The sequence below is a fragment of the Amblyomma mixtum genome, chromosome 5 (genome assembly GCF_055824585.1).
Source record: "Amblyomma mixtum isolate Tamu chromosome 5, ASM5582458v1, whole genome shotgun sequence".
NCBI classification, from domain to species: domain Eukaryota; kingdom Metazoa; phylum Arthropoda; class Arachnida; order Ixodida; family Ixodidae; genus Amblyomma; species Amblyomma mixtum.
Genome location: NC_143016.1, coordinates 183,077,763 through 183,100,456, shown reverse-complemented (window position 1 = coordinate 183,100,456; position 22,694 = coordinate 183,077,763). Strand labels below are relative to the sequence as shown.

Here is a 22,694-nt window from a genome sequence, read left to right as displayed (position 1 = left end):
AAGACGAATGGCATAATCCATATAAAATTTAACGAAAGCTTTATAGCGTACAATCAACCTATAATTGTATAAACAAAACACAGGAAAAATATCAAACTTTGAAAAAAGAGGCTTCGTGGAGAAAGTGTAATGTACATCAGCAATATAACGCACGGCTCTTTTCTGCAGTAAATGTAGCCTGCGCAAATTGGTCACACCAGTTGTGCCCCACACCATGTTAAAGTACTGCATGAGAGATAGCACTAAAGCATTGTAAAGCATAAGTTTCACTTTAGCAGGGATAAAGCGCCGCACACGCGCAATGGCACCAATCGCAGATGACAATTTGGATTGGAGGTAGTCGATATGCTCATTCCAGGTAAGATGCTTTGAAAAATGCACTCCAAGACTATTTACAGAGTCCACCATCCCGAGCTGTTGGGAGCCAAGAAACAAACCCATCTGTTCTGTCAACACTTCACCTCTAGGCGTATGCAAAATTACTTTTGTTTTAGTGGGATTTATTTTCAAACAAATCACCTCAGCCCAGACCATTAAATCAGCCAGCGGCTTGTTGGCCTTGCTTTCAATATCTTTGCACAAACTGCCTGTGATAAACACTGTTGTGTCATCAGCATAAGAAATAACGGAAGAATTTTCTGTGCAGCGTAGAATGTCATTTACGTAGATTAAAAATAAAAGCGGCCCTAAAATGCTTCCTTCCGGCACACCAACATTAACCGATTTCATTGCGGAAGTGGCATTGTTGGCCTCTACAAATTGCTTTCTGAAAGAAAGATAAGATTTAAAAAGCGCATGCGCTATTCCCCGCACACCGTAATTTTCTAATTTGTTGAGAAGGATAGAATGATTAATCAAATCAAATGCCTTAGAGAAATCAATGTATATACCTAATGCCATGTGCTTACGAATGAATGCATCTATAATAATTTCTTTTTGAGTGAGGAGGGCTGTTTCGGTAGAGCGGTGCTGTCTAAAACCATGCTGAAAGTCATGAAGCAGGTTGTGGCGATTAAAATATGATAGTAATCTTTCGTGCATGATTTTCTCAGTACCTTTTGAAAATACTCGAATGACTGAAATAGGCCGATAATTAGTTAGGTTAGTCTTATCACCCCGCTTAAAGACAGGAACAACGCGGGCAATTTTCATTTTCTTGGGGAATACACCCGTAGACAATATTATTTTATAGATATGGGTAAGGACCGGGCTGATAATATCGAGCACATACTTTACAGAGCTAATCTGGATACCATCGGCATCCAGTGACTTGCTATTTTTTGTGGCACTGATTCAGGAAAAAACTTCAAGTGATCTAGTTGGAGCAAGGAAAAGCGATGTTGCATTCCTTTTGGTTTGGTTTGGTTTATGGCGTTTAACGTCCCAAAGCGACTAAGGCTATGACAGACGCCGTAGTGGAGGGCTCCGGAAATTTCGACCACCTGGGGTTCTTTAACGTGCACTGACATCGCACAGTACACGAGCCTCTAGAATTTCTCCTCCAAAGAAATTCTAGCCGCCGCGGCCGGGATCGAACCCGCGTCTTTTGGGTCAGCAGCCGAGCACCATAACCGCTGAGCCACCGCGGCGGCGTTGCATTCCTTTTAACTGGTAGAAGCTGCAAACAGTTGTTCAGGTTGGGATCGTCGTAGTGATAGGGCTCTATGGTGAAAACTTCATTAAACATTTGTGGAATTGCGTTTCCGGAAAGTTGCTGTCCATTGTAATATAAAACATCTGGAATACCTGAACTCGAGGTGGGATACAATAACGTATTCAATTTTCGCCAAATTACATCACTTCGTTGATTGTCAGGGTTACTAAATATACCTAAAAAATAAGAATCTTTTGCTGCCCTAAGCTTATTTGTCAGGCTGTTCCTAAATTTTTTAAACTCAGTAAACAGCGTTGCATCTCGACTTTTCACAAAACGTGTATACAGGGCATGCTTATGTTTAATCATGTCAAGAAGCTCGGTAGTTAGCCAAGGTTTCCGCGATTTAGATGTGCTTGCAAGTTTCTTCACTGGGAAGTGTGTATTATGTAAAGTTTTGAAAATGTTTGTAAACGATGAATAGGCAGAGTCACTATCTTGTGCTCCGTAAACGCTTTCCCATGTTTGCTGGGTGATTGCACAGCGAAAAGCCTCAAGATGTGGTGAAGTAATAGACTGAACAGAAACCGGTTTCTTGGTTTTCTGAGTTACACGAGAGGTTTTATTCACTAGCAAGATGATACCCAGATGGTCACTGATGTCAGTGTAAACGGCATCAGCCTCCAAAGAATCGGTACTAATGTTTGAAATGAACACATCTAATAAAGAGGCGCTATCAACAGTCACACGCGTTGCAGTAGACATGGTGTTTAAGAAACCTGAGCTTGTAATTAGAGACTGGAAATCTTTTTGTACCTGGGATGATGATAGCATGTTTATATTGACGTCGCCTCCTAAAACAAGGTTCACTTTTTCTTCCGTTACATAAATAAAGAGCCTTTCAAGGAAAGCAAAAAAGCGGGTAGCATCACCTGACGGCGGTCTGTACACAACAGAGAACACGTTTGTACGGTTTTGCAATGTAAGCACCTCATAATCAGGAGTTGTATCAGTGAAATCGTGAACTAGTTCATAAACTATACCTTCTTTGAGCATAAGCACTACGCCTCCCCCTCGCTTATCTCGACGGCTACAGAAAAAGGATTGATAACCAGAAAGCTGGAACCTATGCGATGTGGGCGTTAGCCAAGTTTCGGTTAACATTATAGCAGTAATTGGTATTCCGAAGCTGTGGATTAACATTTCCAAATCATCTGTCTTATTTGCTAAAGATCGCACATTTTGATGGAAGAAGGTCATTGCTGGCTTTTTGTCTGATATAAGCTGTTTTAGTTCAGAAGGCAGATAACCCATGTCTCAAACAACGAAGTGCAACAAAAGTTTTCACATTTGTTTTTCCTACGTCATCTTTTTCAGATCGTCATAGTGGGCAATGGGAACAATGGCGTTGCCTTCAGATTTTCGGGTGAAGATCTTCCCATTTCGGCACCATGCAAATTTCCAGCCGAGTTCCTTCTTTTTGCTGTTTGCAGCACCAAACAAACATTTCATGGCTGGACATAAGTGCTCATTGATGTAAATGGGAGTGCTGGGCTGCAATTCTATGTCAATGTCCTCGGTTGTCAGTCGTTTTTTTCTAGCTTTTTCAAGAAAACAGTCACGCTTAGCTCTGTGTGTGAACTGTACCACAATATTAGGGCTTTGGTCGTTGCTGGCAGTCCTAACCCGGTGGCAACCTTCAACATCACCCTCCTCAAAGGGGGAATCAAGGGCCACTGCAAGTTTCCTTGTTATTTCGAGAGTGTTTTCTTTCGGCCTAAGAGGTACACCTTTGATTTCTGCGTTGAAACACCTCGTATGCTGTTCATTTTGCAAAAGTCTTATTTCATGATCTTTGAGTTGTACAAGCAGGGCCTCTCTGTCCTTTTGCAGAGCCTCTACTGTGTTCTTTAGCTCTGAGGTCTAGTTTTCCAGCTTACTGACTGACGTTTTCATTTCCTCGTAATTCTCGTTCGCAAGTTCCAAGAACCCCTACATTTCTCTGATTTCTTTTCTTATGTCTCTTTTAAGACATTCACGCAGTTCTTTAAATTCATTCTTCAATTCACGCTTAAGTTCTTCGAACAACTTGGCAAGCTCTTGCTTGCCTGACATTGCCAACAAAATGGGAGCCAAACGAAACGATAAGCGAACGTGACAGCAAGCGATAGACGTTTAGAAGCACCGAAGTACAATAGGATAAACGCTTGTGCAACACAAATGTGGCAGAAGCAGCAGCAGCTAAGGTAGAATGTCTATCACACTATAGAAAACAAGCATATAAAAATTACGAACCTGCGTAGGCGGAAAGGAACGGCTCAATATGCGTGCAAGCGGCCGTAACTGCTGCTGCCAACTGATGCGAAGGGGCTTCCTGCTGGGCTTTTAACCGTGAGGCTTGGGATCCCGCGCAGGCGCGTTGCTGGAGATGCTGCGGAAACTTGATGCTTTGCTTTGGTGATAACAGGTGATAACTGTTGATAACCATGTAAGGAATTCAGCGAATAGAAGGGAGCGAAAAGGTGCCAAGCTGGCGGCAGAGACTGACGAAGAGCGGGAGCGTCGCCTCGTTCAGCGGCGATAGAAAGACGACGAAAGACGACAACGAAGAGCCGTGAAGGCTGCAGCTGCGGTGGATTCTAGAGAGCCAGCCAATGTGAGTTCCCTCAGTGCGGAATGTACGACAGACTACGTCGTCCGTCTGTCAAACTTTGCTTCGGAGAGTGACCTGAAGTGTAATCGGATATGTGTGTAACGTCTGTTGCACGTTGTGCACAATCACGGCATAATAAAGCTTTCGAATGTATGCCCACGCATAGCTGAGCTAAGCCACTGCCAATTTTTCTCAAGTTTTGTTGTGATAGTTACGTTTTTATATTAGAATGCTGCATCGTTTGTAGAGGGGACATTGTGTAACCAGGAATGCTAAACTGCACACACCATATTTATAAGCACCCTCCTACACATAAGATTGATTCATTGATTGAATTTTTATTTCTCAACATTCATACAAGGCATGTTTGTGAAAACATCTGGATCCCTAGCTGAAAGCTAGTTGGGATCCATGCAATTCAGTTTCAAAGAAAATTGCAGACATAAAAAAAATTAATTACATACATATTGTGACGAAGACGAAGCTGGCAGTGGCGCGGGATGGAGCGCCCGCGCTAGGCCAGCGGCCATTAAATCATCTTATAGCCATGGTTCACCACGTCTCATTCTTCGGCTGGCCGCCGCGTAACATTTGGTGTGAGGTGCTGGGATCCCTTCATCGCCATCCTGGTCACGGAGCTTCGGCGTCCTGGGCCTGCCGTGGACGTCGGCCGTGAGTACCTGGTCAGCGCCGCACGGCCGTGCCCCAGCCCGCCCGACCTGAACCGACCTCGACGCTCACCCCAGCCCCGTCCCCCGCCCGGACCACACTACACGACGACCCAAGACCCGACGGACCCAAGACCCGACGGACCCAAGACCCCACTGACCCAAACGTGAAGACACCGTCCCCCTGCCTCTGCCGTTCGGTGCGTCCAGAGACCTCGGCCGTCAGCTCCTGGCACCCTCCGGCCCGGATGCTTCGTGGACCGGGACTCATTCTCTCATCTTTCTCATCGTGGCGGCCAGCACTGCACCATCTTCTACATATTGTTCGATCCTTCACTCAAGACCATCGCCATTTCGCCGTCTGTTCGTCACCGATCGGGACGATCGCTCGGAGGCCCCGGGTAGTGTGACGAAGACGAAGCTGGCAGTGGCGCGGGATGGAGCGCCCGCGCTAGGCCAGCGGCCATTAAATCATCTTATAGCCATGGTTCACCACGTCTCATTCTTCGGCTGGCCGCCGCGTAACAATATAAAAGCTCATGAAATTAGAAATACATAAATGGGTACATAGAGCAAAAGTATTCAGAGCACCAAGCCTCTTTTACAAACAGATACAAACACACAAAAATACATGAAAAGAAAAAACGCTGGCTTCACTCATTGTTTATAGTATTTCTTCAGTGACACAGGAAAACTTTTACAATGTTTGAGTCCACTTGGAAGCTTGTTCCACAGCTTAATACCAACATGGGCCATCCTTCTTTCTCCATAGACATTTTTTGTTTTCGGAAGAAGGAAATTTCTGACTGGCGTTGCGAGGGCATTGTGGTGGGATACAGAATAGCGATGAGTGTAACGGGTAATTGTCTGTAAGGCATGTGTGTATTGTCAAGACAGTCCTGTATTCAAGTAATGATTGTAGTGGCAGTATATCCATCTGTTTAAAAAGAGGAGCAGTGTGGGCGTTGTATCCTGAATGTGAAATGTATCGAATTGCCCTTTTTTGCAAGACCGTAAGTGGTTCCAAATAAGATCGGTAGGTGTGGCCCCATGATTCAATGCAATATGATAACTGGCTTTGAAATATTGAGAAATAAATAATTCTGAGTATGTCATTGCCAAAATAATCTCGGCATTTGTAGAGTGCAAAGCATGCTGCAGCTAACTTTTTACAAAGCGCCTGAATGTATGGCTTCCAGTGTAGGTTCTCATCTAGAATTATTCCAAGATAAGTGATGTTGTTCACAAGTGCAATAGGTGTTCCCAGCCATTGCACGCAAGGCAGGTTTTCATGTATTGTTTTTCTGGAGCCCCTAAATATTATGCATTTTGTCTTATTAACATGTACAACAAGTTTATTTGAAATAAACCAGCTACACAAAGTTTCCAATTCTAGGTTTGCGGTGCTAATAAGATCCGTTGTCGATTCATGAGCACATAGAAGAGCAGTGTCGTCAGCATAGATAAAAACAGAGAAGTGTTGTGTGAAATGCGGCAGATCATTAATATACAAGGTGAAAAAAATCGGACCAAGGACTGAACCCTGTGGCACACCAACCGTAACTGTTTCAAATTCAGATTTTACACCACTAAGTTGGATCATTTGCCGCCTTTTATTGAGATAACTTCTGAAAAATTCTAAACTAATACCTCTAAACCTGTAATGCTCCAGCTTTTTCAGTAAAATTTCGTGATCAAAAGTGTCAAATGCTTTCTTAATGTCCAAAAAAATTCCTAAGACTCTTTTATTATCATTTAGGAAAGTGTTGATTGTGTTTATTAGCGATATGACGGCTGTACCAGTTGATCTGTTTGGTCTAAAGCCGTGTTGTTGAGGACATAGCAAGGCTTCTTTCTCGAGAAATATTTTCACTCTCTTTGCAACGAGTTTTTCAAAAAGTGTGTTTATGCAGTTTGAAGTGGAAATTGGGCGGTAATTCTCAACGTGGTTACGGTCACCATTTTTGTGAATCGGTACTATTCTAGCTAGCTTGAGCAGATCGGGATAGGTGGAGGAATAGAAGGCAAAGTTGAAGATTTTTTCAAGTGGCTCGCATAAGATATCAATGCATTCCTTCAGCCCAATAGAGGCAACGCCATCACAACCAGTAGATAATTTCTATGGAAAATGATTAGCTGTATATACAATCTCATCCACTGTAATATCATGCATCTTTAAAACACTATTTAATTTCCATGGAAATGTAGGAATGAATTCAATTGTGTGTGTTAATCTTGAAGTTTTTTTTTTATTTTACACGTTCTGCAGTAATATTGTACTTGTTTTGTATTTGGACCCCTCACTAGCCGTAAAGGCTATGGGTCCAAACAACAGTTTGTGTAAGTTTCTGAGAATAAATAAAAAAAAATTCAAAAAAAAAATCATGGTATGCAAAGGTCACTACAATGTTTTGCGGAGGAGGGAGGTACTCAGTGCAGGGGCAAGTATTTCCTATACTTGCACCAATAGTGGAAAAATATACATTGAACGTTGTAACTAGATTTGCAATGGAGATCCCCAAGATTTCTATGTCATTCATAATAAAACGATTTGCTACGGGTTTAATAACAGAGTTAATGATCTGCCACGTGACTTTCGTGCTGTGGGCATTTTTCAAAATTAATTGGGAGTAATACTCTTCCTTGCGGGACCTTATGGCAGCAGTAACTAAGTTTCTTGCTTTCCGAAACTTTAGTAAGTAATATGAATTACCTCGCTTTTGTTTACATTTGGTATGCCAGTGATCTTTTTCCTTAATAAGTTTCATAATAGCTTGTGTCATCCAGGTACAGATAGGCGTACTATAGTATCTTTTGATTTGAGGTGTAGAAGATTACAAAACTGCCGTGGTACGCCTGTCGTTAAATACTTGGTATAGGTCGTTAGCATCAGAAGAGTTGATCAAGCTAAAATCTACCGCTTGAAGACATTCCCTTTACTGAATAACATCGATGCTGCAGTGGGGGTCAGATGTTTTACCCGGGGCAGCTTGTTCGAGAGGAAAAAATATCGCAACAGGATAATGATCTGTAAGGGATGCTTTATATATGGAGCTCAAACTAGATGATGTGTAGAAATTGCAGAGTATATGATCCAGTGGCGTCGAAGAAATAGGAGTCACACGTGTAGGGCCTATAACTACATTACTGAAGCCATATGACTGTAATAAGTTATTATATACCACACTGTTATAACTTAAACAATCAATATTTAAATCATCACAGATTAATACTTTGACTCTTAGACTAGATAAGTTCGTGAGCAGCGATTCAAAATGGTCAAGGAAGAGTGATAGAGAGCTATTTGGAGCACGATATACGATAGCAATTGTAAGGTTAATACACTGAACAACCAAAAAATCGAAACCAGCAGAATGTGATTTTGTCAACCCAGGAAGAAGCGAGTAATGCAACGATGTTTTTACGTATAGGCCAACTCCACCGCCTCTCGCAGAAGTTTTTCTACTACAGGAAAAAAAATTGAACCCTTGGATATTGTGGAATTCCCCTTCATGTAGCCAAGTTTCAGAAACGGCTATGTAGTCAAACGTAAATGAGTGCTCAGCCATTAGACAGCAGACATTATCTATGTTCTTATTCAAGCTTCGAACATTGCAATGAAGCAGAGAGGCACATGCATTTTTTTTTCATAAATTGGTTTGCTAACTGCACACTGTCCATGATTTGCTGTCGATTTTGGTTTAACAGATCAGAGCTAAGTCGGCCTCGGAACAGATCTGAATCACGTTCGAGTTCTCGGCCTTCCTAGCAAGGATCTTTCCATTAGCGACCCAGGTGAACTTCCAGCCCTTTTCTCGCTTTCGTACAATTGCTTTTCCAAGCAATACCTTATACTCAGGACAGAGGTGCTCATTAATATAGACTGCGTCTGTGCCTTCGTAGCCAAAGTCCACCGGAGACAAACTGATCTTTTTCACTGCGTGTAGTATTCTGCTACGCACGGAGCGAGATGTGAGCCTCACGATCACGTTTGGATTTTTCTTGTCCTTTCCCGGTACGCGATGAATCACATCAATATCAGAGCTAGATTGCATGTTGTAGGTTGGATTGAAGATGGTTACATTTTACGCCGTCGTAACTGCATAATGAGGGAATCTGCATGATGGCGCTCCGCTTCAACAAGAATCCTGACAGCACTGGCGCAAAAGATGGAGAATAAAGAAAAACACCTCTCAGAGTCAGGGTTTGAGCACCAAGTTACCGAAAAAAGATAAAACACTCGGTCCAGGGATGTTGAAGATGAGCAGTTAATATCATAATCGTCCGCCTTACCATTACCATTAACAGAGCAGAGATTTCATTTCAAGGCAATGAAACATTCAATGTTGCCAGGTCATGCCGAGAGCGCGCACTGAACATATAGTTAGGATTGGTTTCGGGGACGATATTTATTAGAACTTTGTCTTCTAGAAAGATTTTAAATCAGCGTGGCTACCTAAACAGCGATATTCATGAATCAGTGAGAACAAGCCGAGCTTGATGCACTTTAGGAATAACCTATGAAATGATATTGAGTATATTTCTAATTGTAATTTATTTTGAGGAAATGTAAGGAAAAGCGCAACAGCTATCTCAGTTTCGGTGAGCACTCAGCAGCGTCCTGAGGGAAGACATGACGGTAGGAGGGAAATAAAAATGACTCGTGTTTGTGAGTTCTGCGTTAATATCGACCACCTGTGTTTTAAACTGCACTAGCATCGTATAGAACACGGGCGGCATATGCATCCCTCTTTCCCATCGCTGTGCTGTTATGCCTGAGCAAGCATTCCGCTGGCCTCCGTGGAAACCATCTCCGTGCGCCCCCCATTCCGCAAAGCATGCCCGGGCTCTCAGACGTGTCGTGGCTTAAAGCATGATTCATCCTGGCTCGCCCGCCACAGTTCCTTCTCCCTCTCCTCGCTAGCGTCAGCTCGAGACTCAACCGACCCTTCACCGGCAGCCTTTTCCAGGCTGCAAACTCAGCGGCCTAGCTCCTCTCGTCCATTCATCCAATTCAAATGATGGCCAGTGGCGTGACCTGATTGGAGGGTTCGAACGGCTGGCTGCTGCAAACTTCACCGGAGGCTGTAAAAACGGAGCCGCTCTGTGCCAGCGCAGAAGACGGGTAGCAGACGGTTAGCAGATGAGACACCACACCAGAGAGACGCTCTCCTGGGGCATCGCACTGCTCCTTTGTGCTAGCTTGTTGTGCTCTTGGCCTCTGTGTCGATTATGTAAAGCCCTTGTACAGGGAAGTCATATTGAGAGGGAACACAGCTCAGCGTGGCTGCACACATGCGGACCACCATTGCGGCAAAGCCGGTAGCAAACCTGTGCAAAGGGGCAGATGATGCGAAGCACTATTTCCGACTTCGAGGTGCCTCTTCTCGTGCGCCTCTTTGCAATGATTCATGAACGGGTTAGATGCATTAGCACTCCGCAGGCACCTGGCCATGCGGAGCCGTTTTCCCTTAAGTGCTCTTTACCCTGTACATAGGTACATAAATGTTTAGTTGACTCAGCGTCCTCTGTACCGTTTTATCGTTCAGCTCTGCGCAACAGTGGCAGCAGGTGGGATGCCCACTCCTCGGTGGGATGGCCATTCGTAACAGTGCTCACCTGCCTAAAGCGCTAAGGAGTGAGGCGCAGCAGCTAGTGTCAAAAGCAATATGTCATGCAATGGGTGCTGGACGCGATGTAGTGTTACGTATTTCATCAAAGACCTGAGGGGAATATGCAAGAGGAATGAACGGGTGAACGGATGAATGGACGGACCAAATGCCTGCCTTTAGAATCAGGGTGGTGACAAGCACTGCTTTGTCGGAGATAATGATGCTTCCCGACCACTACGTAATGCTAGGCAGCAGAGAGGAAAATATTAGGCGTCGTTAAAAGTTTTCCCTTTCAAGTTTAAGCCCGACCCTCTATTTCGAACTAGTGTCTGTCAAAGTTACAGTTGTCTACCCTCTCTGTTAACGTGGTTTTCACGAGCATTTCAGTACTTTTTTAGTTGGTGTCGAATTTTTTTTGCTGCTTACTTGCCCATTCAAGAGGACGGGATCGCCACTTTTGCGTTGTGATAAATTATCCTGCATAATGTCCTCTGTTTCTCCAGCAACCCGAAGATGGCTGTTCATGCTCTGTGCGCTTCATAGGGTAGTTTGTTCTTTAGCAAAACTGCCGAGGCAACCATCTCCCGATGTATTAGAGAAGCTTTCGTTCTGACTTCGCCTCCAGGCTAAGTAGATTGCTAGTGACTGCCTCTTCTTTTTTCTTTCGCGCATTCATTGTACTGTGTTTCATCGCCTTGCCTTTTGATATTTTCACTTTTCCAACTTTTGACTACTGGGTGGCAATCAATTTGACGCATTTTCTGCTTTTTACCGCCGTTCAGGTGTATATACATACCTATGTGTGCAAGCTGCCACCCTTCGTTCATCCATGCCGCTAAGCCTATATTTGAGTATACTCTGTGCTTCCAAGAGGCCAAAATCTCCCCAGTTCAATCGCCCTCTACAGCCTAACTCATAATAACTCAATTGCTCATTAGGATCCACCCAAGTGCAGCCATACGCTTAGAAAGAAAGCTTCACATTCTTTAAAATTTAAAAAACCACCAGAAACGACGAAAGTAGGCCTCGACCCATATCAAAGCTGATAAACATGGATCAACAGATCAAGCTTTGATCTCAGTCCCATCGCTTTTTCAGTCGCCTGTGACGGTCTGTATTGCACTATTACTAGAGTAATTAAGCAAACAAGGGAAGGGGAATGAGGGGCTCGTTATAAATATGAGAGAAGCCAACAGCCACAGAAACCAAGGAGCACAGATGATTTTTTATTTATTTATTTATTTATTTTTTGTGGTGTTGATCAAGTAAGAATATTACTGTCGCTTAAAGCTAATTGATTAGAAAAGCAGAAGAAAAAACAACCACACGCCGCCGGTGGGATCCGAACCCACGACCTCCGAATTACGCGTCCGGTGCTCTACCTCTGAGCTACGGCGACGGCTGTCAAACCTTCTGCTTTCGGAGGTATTTATGTTTACAAATAACCTAACCTTGAAAGTGTTCATCAGCGCCACCCACGTTCGTATGCGGCGGACGTGGAACGTCCTGAGTTACCGCTCGTGTGACGTAGAACGCCATCGAACGGCGAGGGTGGAAGCGGTGTGAGAACCCTCTTATGCTTCCTATGGCATCAAGGCTGCCAGAACCGAGGCCCTCGCTAAGCACCACAAAAAAAATAAATAAATAAAAAAATCCTCTGTGCTTCTTGGTTTCTGTGGCTGTTGGCTTCTCTCATATTACTAGAGTATGTTCTACCAAACAGCACAGCAGCAAGTTTCCCTGCAAGCTTCCCAGAACCTGCACCGTTCAAGGAAGATTTGTCCTCGCCATGGGTATACAACGCAGCACCCCCGCCTGCGAGGAGTCGTCTTTACACCCAGCAGATGATAGTTTATGTTTGAAGGAGTAGGAAAAGACTACACCCTATGCTCTCTTTGTGGTTGCAAGCGTGTTCCCCCTGAAACATAAGCGAAAAACAACGTTCCAAACAACGTTGCCATCATCACCTGCCCACGACTTTTCACTGATAATGTAGAAACTTTCCTGTCATTGTGAATTTGTGCTTTTTTTCTTGCCACCCCTTATGTAACACCCCTTTTAAGGGGCCTTTAAGGTAATAAAATGAAATGAAATGAAATGAAAAGATTATTTGTTAATGCCGCAGTGAAATAAGTAGAACCATGTTCTAGGCGCAGAACCAAGTATAAAAAATTTGGAATGATGTTCCTGTTAGACTATAAACAGTATAAAAATCACTGCTCCACATACGCATATCTACAGTAGGTTCCGGAGGTATTCCGATTATTCCTGTCTTGAACACCGTTACACATAAGAGGACGGCCTTAGGCGACTTAGGTTTATGCCTAATCTTACGTTTGTGTCTAGCGCTCCCGCATCGCGGGCCCGCCCAACCACTTTTGCAGTTTATCGTCCTCCCCTTAGCGTTTGCGACGTTCTGGACATTAATGCTTTGGCACTTTTGGGCACAACAACTCTGTTACAACCCGTTGCATGGACCGAAGTTTATATATGGTGATGGTGTATCTACGCTAGGGAACATACATATATACTGCTCTGAGAATGCAAGAAATAGATAGTACTCTACTGAACCCACTCTTAATCCACTGCGATTGACTCCGTTCCGACAACTGCAGTCTAGAAGCACAGAAGGAGTTATGTGGCTCGGAATGAAACTAGCTTATATGATCTGAAGCAGAAAATTGTCAAGGCTGTTTACACGAGGAAATACAAACTGGAAGACAAGTGGCGTTCACTTCCACGAAAACACTCTGAATAAAGCACCTTTAAAGTGGGCAACGTGTGTTCAAACTGCTGTCATTATATTGGGCTCTGTTTTCAGACTTGGACCGGCAGTGTTTGCATAGCTTTGCATTTAACAAAGGTGAGAGAACGCCTCTTTTCACGGTCTAAAAGAAACAGTCAGGTCGCCCCGCTCGTCGCGAGCAGAGATTAGTATGAAACGCTTTCCGTGCGAAAACCGCTACTTGAGTAGCAAAAGCTGAAAACCTCGGAGTATATGTGAAGCCTCAACCTTTGATGGTCGGCAGGGGCGGAGGCCTTGCGAAGAGGCTCCGTCAATGCGCGGAATCGGAACCTCGACGTGCTAGTTTTCTCCAAGCTGCACACCATTTGGGCCCAAAGTTAGGGAAAGCTGGCTTCATGTTCATCCTATACTTTGGCGCCCTGGAAGACTTCACGTACGCCGCGTTTCCAGATGACGCTTACCTGCGGTCGCCGAGAACGGGAGTAACAAATATTTCGCCCTTAAAAGTGAGCTGGTGATATCTGCGATGGGAATCTACAGGAGGCCCCCAAAGCAGTGGGCTACCAGAACTTTGCTAACAATACAACCCAGAGGAAAGGCTTAATGGCTTTCGGCTGATTGGCACTGCAAATGGTGTAGAGTGGGTTCCTGGCATGTTTTGTTGAACTGCGATACTACTAAAAGTACAATGGTCAGAAAATCGTCAAGTGTTAAGAATAATCACCTTTGTGGTGGGATAAAAATATTGCCTCGAACCCCATCCTCGCACGACGATCAGCACATGGCGTACCGTGAAGAGGAGGCCGGATTGCTTCTGAATGCCCAAAACGTCTGAAATTTTCAGTGCACTCATTTCGTCGCTCCTGTATGGTGCTTACACATTAAAAAACTTTGCACCCTTAAAGGTGCAACGATAATGTGCACCCTTTGCACACCCATATTTTTTTGTTTTTTTGTATTTTGAAAAAGGGTGCGCTGAGCACGTTAGCACTCTTAATAGACCCTCGCACCCTTCAAAGGTGCGCGGGTGCAAGAGTGTTCCAGTTCCATCAGGTGCAAGGGTGCGTAAGGGTGTTTTTATACAGGTTGAAAAACATTGCAGTACATCAATTAAGCGTACTTTTAAAATCATATGAGCCATTTTAACTTTCCAGTATATGACAGCTGCAAGCTGGACACGAGTAGCTACAACTGTGATTTGCGCCCCCATAATGTAAAGAATACTTGAATTATTTCAGCTCAGGTGCTAAGCATCACAGACTTCAAATAGAGGCTCGCTAAAATGGCATATATAAACTTGGAGAAAGTGTGCAGGTTATGGCAAGTAAGTATTGCGAGCAGCAGTGGTGTCTTGTGTGTTGAACTCTGTCCCCTCAGTAGCTTTGCATGACTCATTGCAGTTGAGCTTGCACCTGTTTAGGTTTTTTTGAGAAAAATACCTGGCACATTGTAGGATGGTGTTACTCTGCGGGCGGGTTTGCTGAAAGTGGGCTGCCTTTGCTCAAGCTTTTTTTAATACGTTCAGCAAACTCACGCCGAGAACATCATAATCACATCAAAAACGTGACTCCACAGCAAGGCGGTTTAGAAACACCGTGAAAGACAGATCTGGATGGAAAAGTTGTAGTTGCAGATGCCGTAACTGTAGTGCAAAGCTAAACAGGGCGCCGGCAGCTTTTCGTACAAAATGTTTACATTCCCTTCATGACTGCACCCCCGAAAAAATTTGATAAGCGCCTTTTAAAGCAGTCAAGAACTTTGAAAGTCTAAAGCAGTGGGGAAAAGGGTACAACTCTAACGATCCCACCATTGCTATGGGTGCGACGAGCGCATTTTCCAACCTTTTGGGAGGGTGCAAGGGTAGGAGTTATAGACACGGAAATGTATCCTTATGGGTGCAAATTTTTTCACAGTCTATACAGTATTCAACGCGGAAATGTGGAGCTCTGTCGCATAATTACAGACAATGACTACTTGATCGAAAGTGTTTATTTTGACGGCGCGTCATTCTTCCACACGAAAACATGCTTGCACCTGACAGCCAACCGTCACAGCAGCGTCACTGGCTGCCGATATAGCATCACAATTCGAATAATTCTGTAATAAACAGCACGCAGGCGGGCACTTTTTGTGTTCATCGTATTAGTGCTACATGGGAAGCTGTTATAACCACGCCTCGGGATGTGGTTCTCGTGACATTCCCGGAGCATTTAAACCAAATTCTGCATGCAGCCTCCGTCTTCACTTTACCTGAATATCTCGGAAGTACGTGCATGAATCAGGTTTGTGTGTTTGTTGTAAGTTAGTTCGAGGCCTTCCCGTACATACAAGTGACATGCAAAACTATGTTCAGGGTTATAGACCTATTTCTGGGACTAACGTGTACAAATTTATGAGACGTGTGATGTATATATATAGCGCATTATAAATATTTATCAACTTACACTGTGCAGCGCTTTGACTTTGTTCATGCTAAAACCTGCCGATATCACTTTGTGAAGCAGAAGCAGCCAGGTTTATCTTGAATGATGGCAGCCACGCACCAGCGCTTCTACACTGTTCGAGATATTTGTCGTTGTTTTTCGTGCTTTAGATTGAAAGTTCTGTCAGATTTAAATTGAGCGCGGCGGACAGCAGCGCTGGTGGCGTCCTTCAACGACCGTAAGTTTGTTCAGTTTTCAGCCGCCGCGGTGGCTCCGTGCCTATGGCGCTTTGCTGCTGACCCAAAAGACGCGGGTTCGATACCGGCCGCGGCGGTGGAATTCTAGGGGCCTTGTGTACTGTGTGATGCCAGTGCACGTTCAAGAGCCTCAGGTGGCCGAAATTTCCGGAGCCCTTCACTACAGCGTCTCTTATAGCCTGAGTCACTTTGTGACATTAAACCCCGCAAACCAAATGAATTTGTTCAGCTTTTCTAGGCGCAAGTAACCACAGTAAAGTGTTCATGAACAAACACTTCAATCGGCTTGTTCATCGCCAACGACGTTGTCACCACCCCGTGACAGTATAGTTTATTCATAGATTATATTGTGGCTAAATGAAAAGAAGCGAGAAAAATGCGTCCCAGTGCCGCGTGACAACAGTCTGCTAAATCACACCACTTTTTCCGGCGCAGTTGTTATTGGAACATCGAACTGGTGGAGTTTATTGATGTTATAGCATGGCCAATGGTAAGCAACAAGTCGTTGTGGTTTTTTTTATTTACTCTCAGGCATTGCGGGTCGTAACCCAAACCTTCCCCACATCAAAATTAAAAGCTTATAACTCGAATGACATAAGAATTGAGTCCATTTCTAAATCTCTATCGTTACCGAGGCATGGTGTAGTCTTGATTGATTTTTTCTCCCCAATATGTTCCAGTTCCTTCGGGAGGGGCCCAAATCTCATCGTGGTGCCAGTGTTGGTCCATGTTATGCGTAGATGTTTCAATTCGTATCTAGTCTTTATTGAGGATGACCTCGTTTATTCGGTACCGGTGTTATAAGTAGCATATGTGATTCAGAATCACTGCAAGCTCATTAGGATAATATAGAAGATTGCCTTTCCTATTTGAGAAATCTAATTAATGACAAAAACTGCTCACGGTGCCTTTACGGGAACCGGGTATATTCATTTATATAATTACACGTTTAAGAATATCCTTTTAGGCAAAGGGAATTGCTATGGACATGACAACAAAAGCGCAAAATCAACACGAGGGATGTAAAGGAAACGACGCAGAGAAGCACTTTACTGTGGTAGCGCTTGTCTGCGTCGTCTCCTCTCCGTCCCTCGTGTTCCTTAAGCGCTTTTGTTATATCACGAAAGTTATCCAACTTACCGAATTTTCGGCTTTGCTTAACTATTATGTACTTTGACTACATTTTCCTCTTCCCTACGTTGGAATAGCCGCATTAGTTTCACTACCAATGATGCAAGATGAGTTCTAAGTTTCTCACGGCAGAATTTCAGCAGACCTATTTTTAGATTAAAATTATTCACACGTGATTTTGCAAGTACAGAACTGGCTTAAAGCGCTAAAGGTATTTTTACTATAAAATTACATACCGAGTTGACTAGATTACGAACCAAAGATCAAAATGGGTACACTTTGCTATGGAGCTTTGCTTACACCTTCTACGACGAGTATTTTTTTCTTTTAAATGCATAATTTGTTCTTGCACAATCATTATCAAATCTCCCTCTATCTCCCTGCTGTACTTTCCTACAGGGCGGCGAAACTAACCAATAATTATACAATGCGACACAAACATCTACTAATAAAGCTTGCATGCGAGGGAGAACTAATTTTATAATAAGGAAAGTCAGAGGGGTAAAGCTGTTTCTACAGCCAGAGGAGCGCCTAGCGCGAAAAAGATTGGTAAAAAGTTTAGGACATCGCATGTCAGACGTACTTCACTTCGAAAGCTTGACAAATACACGTGAAAAGGGAGAAGAGGCTACAAAACGCTGTAAGCCAAGCAAACCGAGAACTTCAGCATAGTGCGATAAAATACCTTTAGCGTGAATTGGAGAAGGGTTTTTAGGTGAAGGGAGGCAGTAGGAGGAGACTTTTTGGCGGAATAGATACTGTCTGGGTGGGTCTATGAATTCGCCTCTTAGAGATGCCGGAGTCTCACCCGGAGCTGACCTACGCAAAAAGTTGTGTATCAGGTTGCCTTGCGTCATTGTCGCTGCGCCATGTTTCACAAAAGACGCTGTGTCACAGACGATCACTTATCAACGATAGCGAAACGAGCCACGCAATAGTCTCTTTTGATTACTTGAACGAAGAGCTCCAGAGAACTGCAGGCAAGGTTCGCTGCATGCAAAGAGCCATATTTCCCTTTCTCCTTTGCCTGCCTGTTTAGGTTTACGCGATGAAGGTGAGAAGAAACAACGAACCATATAAACGGCGAGATTTACGCTCACCAAGTGGGAGAATTTGGCCCCGCAAGATTTAATTAAGCGAGCTGGAAAGCACTCGAGCCTGCACACCCGCTGTAAACGCTTAGCCAATATGCGGTTCACCGTAATGCAGAGTTTGGTAGTGCTGAAGTCCTCTGATCGTCACTTTCCCCGAATTAGGTTGCATGCCCTTCCTAAAGAAGGAGGTCGGCATTTTAAGAGGTAAGAGAAACGAGAACGTACGGTCACTACCCTGCATTTAACACCAACCCCTACCAGCTCTCATGGCGATACAATTCGGCCAGCGCTCCCTAAATAACCAACCGAATTTTTTTCTCCGCCAGTGGATTAGAAGTGAAGATTATGTCATGAATCGTATCAGTGTAAGCGTCATTAAGCGGGTTCCAGGCACCGGTGGTGAGTGAAAGCGTTTAGCCATCTTACCGCTGCGTAAGGCCCGGAAAAACAAGGTTCCTAATGTAACCATCCATCAATGTAACATTGATGTCTTCCTTTCCTTGTGTAGCTGAAGGCGTCACCCATGAGCAACCTTCTACAGGGTACTCATTGTTGGGAGTGTACGATTGCACCTTTCTGTTCAGCAGGATCAGCAGTTTGTTCGCTGGCGTAGGATTGTTCCCCAAATAACCTAGGCGGGAAAATGTCCGTTAAGATTGGCACCTAAAACGTAGCATATATACAGAGCACACTTGACCGCAAAAGCAACAATGAGACATACAGTGGAAATTACGGCTGCTTTTCCTTTCACTGATGGAAAGAGGTGCCCCTAGAAGCGTGGACACTTGGGCACTGAAGGAGGACTAAAACGCTCGAGCGCGTTTTCTTTACTTTTTTGTTAAAAACGACAAAACCATCCGCCCTTCACACTGCGTTCTCTCACATTGCGTGCGTTCTCCTAAACGCACATTTAGGATGGAGTGCGCCAGCATGAGGAAAAGAATAAGCTTTCATTCAACCAATGGTAGATTTTGGGTTGGTGGCCATATTCTTCAGCGGTGTGCTTACACCAGCAATCTGTCTGCTGTCGCTATCCTGCGCGTCGGCTCGATCAGCCATTGTTGGTCTTGAGGGTGTGTGCTCGAGAGAGCATCCTCGAAAGAGAAGAAAGTGCCGTGGTGGATGGGTTATGTGACCGCACCTTTGGGTTCATCAGGATCAACAGTTTATTCGCTGGTGTATAGGGTTGTTCGTCCAATAACCTATGCAGGAAAGTGACAGTGTATGGTGGGTATTCAGTCGCCTTGTGTGCGCACGCAGTTTTCGTTTTGTTTGCTTGCTTTTCCTTCTTTTTCTTCTCTATATTTTTGTTGTTTTTTTTTCACGTTCATTTTGTATTGTTATTAAGTCCTCCTAGCGATTCCCGAATGCGTGTTCACTGGTTTTTTATTTTTTCTTCTGTGAAAACTTTCTTTTCATTTATCTCGGTTCACTTTTCTCTTTCCTCATTTTTATACACCCCTTCTGCTGTCTGAACGCCATTACGTCCGTTTTTTTTTCACGCGTTTTCTTTCCTCGTCTTTTCTTCTTTCCTACTGATCTCCGCACTTTCTCTCCTCCTGGCCATCTGCAATCATGCCTGAAGCTCTTAGGCATGCTGGGCGCAACCATGTTTTTTTTTGTTGGTTCTTAATTCTTCATCCTTTTCGGACCCCTCTGTCCTAAAAATCACTTTGTCCGGCCATCACTTGTGCGTTTTTTCTAATTGATTTTTCTTGAATTTTCTCTTGGGCGTTGCCCACTTTTCTTTTAAATACAATTGGTTCGCGAGCGATCACCTGTGGTTTGGTGCTGGCTTCCTCTCCCACTTGTTTTTTTTTGTGTGCTTCTTGAGAGTTTTACAATAAATGGTGGTTGGTGGCCATGCAAATCAGGGCATTCCCCTACGGAGTGGAATAGTGAGAGTATAGTGCTCTTGCACGTTGGGCAGCCGATGCACGTAAGGGGTATCCTGAACACCGCTCGCTTCCTGCCAAAAACTGGATGACGTGTTGAGCGTGACAAGAGTCTGCGTTAGCGAATGTCCATGCCGTCAAGTTTGTTGCGAACAGGTGCCGCGCAATTTTGAGAATTTTATATATTTACTAATCATTGATGACGCTCACTCCAGGCAGGGAGCGCATACCAGACAGTCGGATGACAACGAAGTGACATTATAGGATGTCGATCATAGCAGTACCTATCTATAAACCTTGGTTCTATTCTTCTATTCATGATTTTGTTCACAGAGCAACAAGAACGGGAAAGACTAAAGGCGAAAGAGGCACGCAAAAAAGCGCTATCAACTAGTTTTTATTCAAGAATAGAAGGGGTATTTATAGAAACACTTATGAAGCACACGGACGTTTTCGGGAAGGCACGTGGGAGTTCAGATACCGCAATTTCCTCTCGGATAAGGCAATGGAAGGGCTGCTGATACATAAACTGTCTTTCTGGGGAATATAAAAGGCCTCCATTATCTCGCGTGTGACCTTGTCACCGTGTCGCAACAGGATGTGCGTGTTCTTATAATCGGGTACGCATTTGCATTCCTTGCATAGAAATGTAGACTGTGCAAGGGGGCCACCTCTTGTCCTCCTTTCTGCATGAGCTTTCACATGCTCGCATTGGCAGTTCTTGCAATGGGCGCCTCCGTGGTAAAGGGGTTCATTTTTCCTCGTATTCTCATGCTCCAACAGGCGCTTATTTACACACCTGCCGGTTTGGCCGAAGTGCATATCACCGCATGAAAAGGGGACCTGTTACACCACACCCACTTCGCAGGGTACCGCCGGGGACAAATGCCGCACCTGGAAGGCACCCCTCTTGCCTTCTAGCCTCTGGCTGACCTGTTTGCACATCGTGCTTAGCTTTCTGGGCACAGAAAAGACGACGACAATGTCGTATCTGCCTGCAACGTTTTTCAGCCCATGTGATAAGCAGTGTGCGTATGGCATCACAGCTGGCCTTTTCCCCTTTTGGCCTTCTTTCTGGTTGAATTTCTCAAGGCAGATAACCCCGGTAACTGCATGTTTTTCAGCATTGATGTGGTGGACCTGTATTATTCCTTGCCAAATTGTGAACTCAAGGAAGCTGTCAAGATTTGCATTACACAGCACAATGATGAAAGTGCTTTTATTGATAAATGCGGTATGTCAGTTGGCAGTTTTTTAGAAATATTGTCATTTTATGTGTGTGCAACAGTGGTTGATTGGGAGGGTGAGGCTTTTGTGCAAGCGTCGGGGGTTTGCATAGGCTCCAGAGTTGCTCTCGTGTTGGTCAACATCTTTTATGCAGGGTTGATAGGGCAACTGAAAGGGCATTGGATGAGTCAGTTGTTCGGGTGTTTCGATATGTCGATGACTACTTGCTGTTCACCCGAATAGGCAGCTTGTCTAGCAGTCTGGTCGACGTTCTTAAGATTTTTAAGGAGTGTGCACGTGGGCTTGAGTTCACAACTGAAGTTCCCAGCAACAGTGAACTGCGGTTTTTGAACAGACTTAATGCCTAAAAGATCCCCCTGAAATGTTTGCAAAACACCTAGATCACCGTATTGGCTATCATTGAAACTTTGTTCGGCGTTGTGAAGGAAAAAGTGCACCGCCAGAAAGCGCAGTGAAAACGATAAGGGCAGCCCGAGTGGAAGGAAGAATTAAAAAGGCACGCGGGTCTGCTTCCAAATGTCTTCCCGATCACTCAATCTGCATTGCAACCACCGAATCAGATCTCGGAAAAGAAATTGATGTTCTTTTGTAAACACATTAAAACAGGTTCGCGTGCGGGCAAAGACATTGTATGTCGCTTTCATATATTTCAGTACAATCGCAACTGTCTCAAGTGCTTTTGCTGAGAAATTTTGCTGTCTTTAAGTGCCCTATACTCACAAAAATGGGTGAATTTTCAAAAAACAGTGCTGCGCGGAAGCGGAACGAAATCAGTGCCGTTTTTTCGAGAATGTTGCAGTAGTTTCTGCTCAATTCTGACGGAGAGGGCGTAGCCTTGAGTGTGCTGCGTGATGCCCTCTCGCGGCGGCGGTGGTGCAACAGAAGAAAGATCTGGAAGCATCTGAATGCCAGTCTCCACACCCGAGCGACAGCGACGCTCTCCCGGTGCGATATACGATAAGGAGAATGAAATTGCACAGCCGATACTGTGTGTATCTGCGCGCCTGCCTGGCGCGAAGAAGGATCAGACGCGCACCTTGCCATATATATGAAGAGCGTTGACCGTTGTCTGTCAGCCCGAGCCACCGTTCAAGCTTCGGAGAAGCTCGCCCGCTCGATTCCCGGGACAACACCACTCTCCCAGCTACGGACCAGCGAGGCAGTTTGCGCCAGCCTGTGGGACGGCTCAGTGGTGACCCCTGGTCGTAGGACTGTCGCAGTGCCCGGTGAATAAATTGTGTATTATTTGTTTGCCTCTCTCTTGTGTTAGAGCACTTTAAGTGAAGTAATTCTCTTGTATTGCAATCTCTCTCGAGTGCTAGTTTGCACGAGTTGCATTGCATTGTAAATAAATTTGTATGCGCCCGTACGAG

The 22,694-nt window shown here is 44.5% G+C and overlaps 1 protein-coding gene across 1 annotated transcript in view; it reads right to left on the bottom strand.

The window, feature by feature from the left end:
- Positions 1 to 21,018, bottom strand: part of LOC149345019 (uncharacterized) — a 50,469-nt gene extending 29,451 nt beyond the window's left edge. The window contains exons 1-2 of the mRNA XM_089547348.1: positions 20,931 to 21,018; positions 18,605 to 18,809 (exon numbers count right to left, since the gene is read on the bottom strand). Coding sequence (XP_089403474.1) covers positions 18,605 to 18,809; positions 20,931 to 21,018 — 293 coding nt within the window. The remainder of the gene's footprint in view (positions 1 to 18,604; positions 18,810 to 20,930) is intronic.
- Positions 21,019 to 22,694: the final 1,676 nt, after the last annotated feature.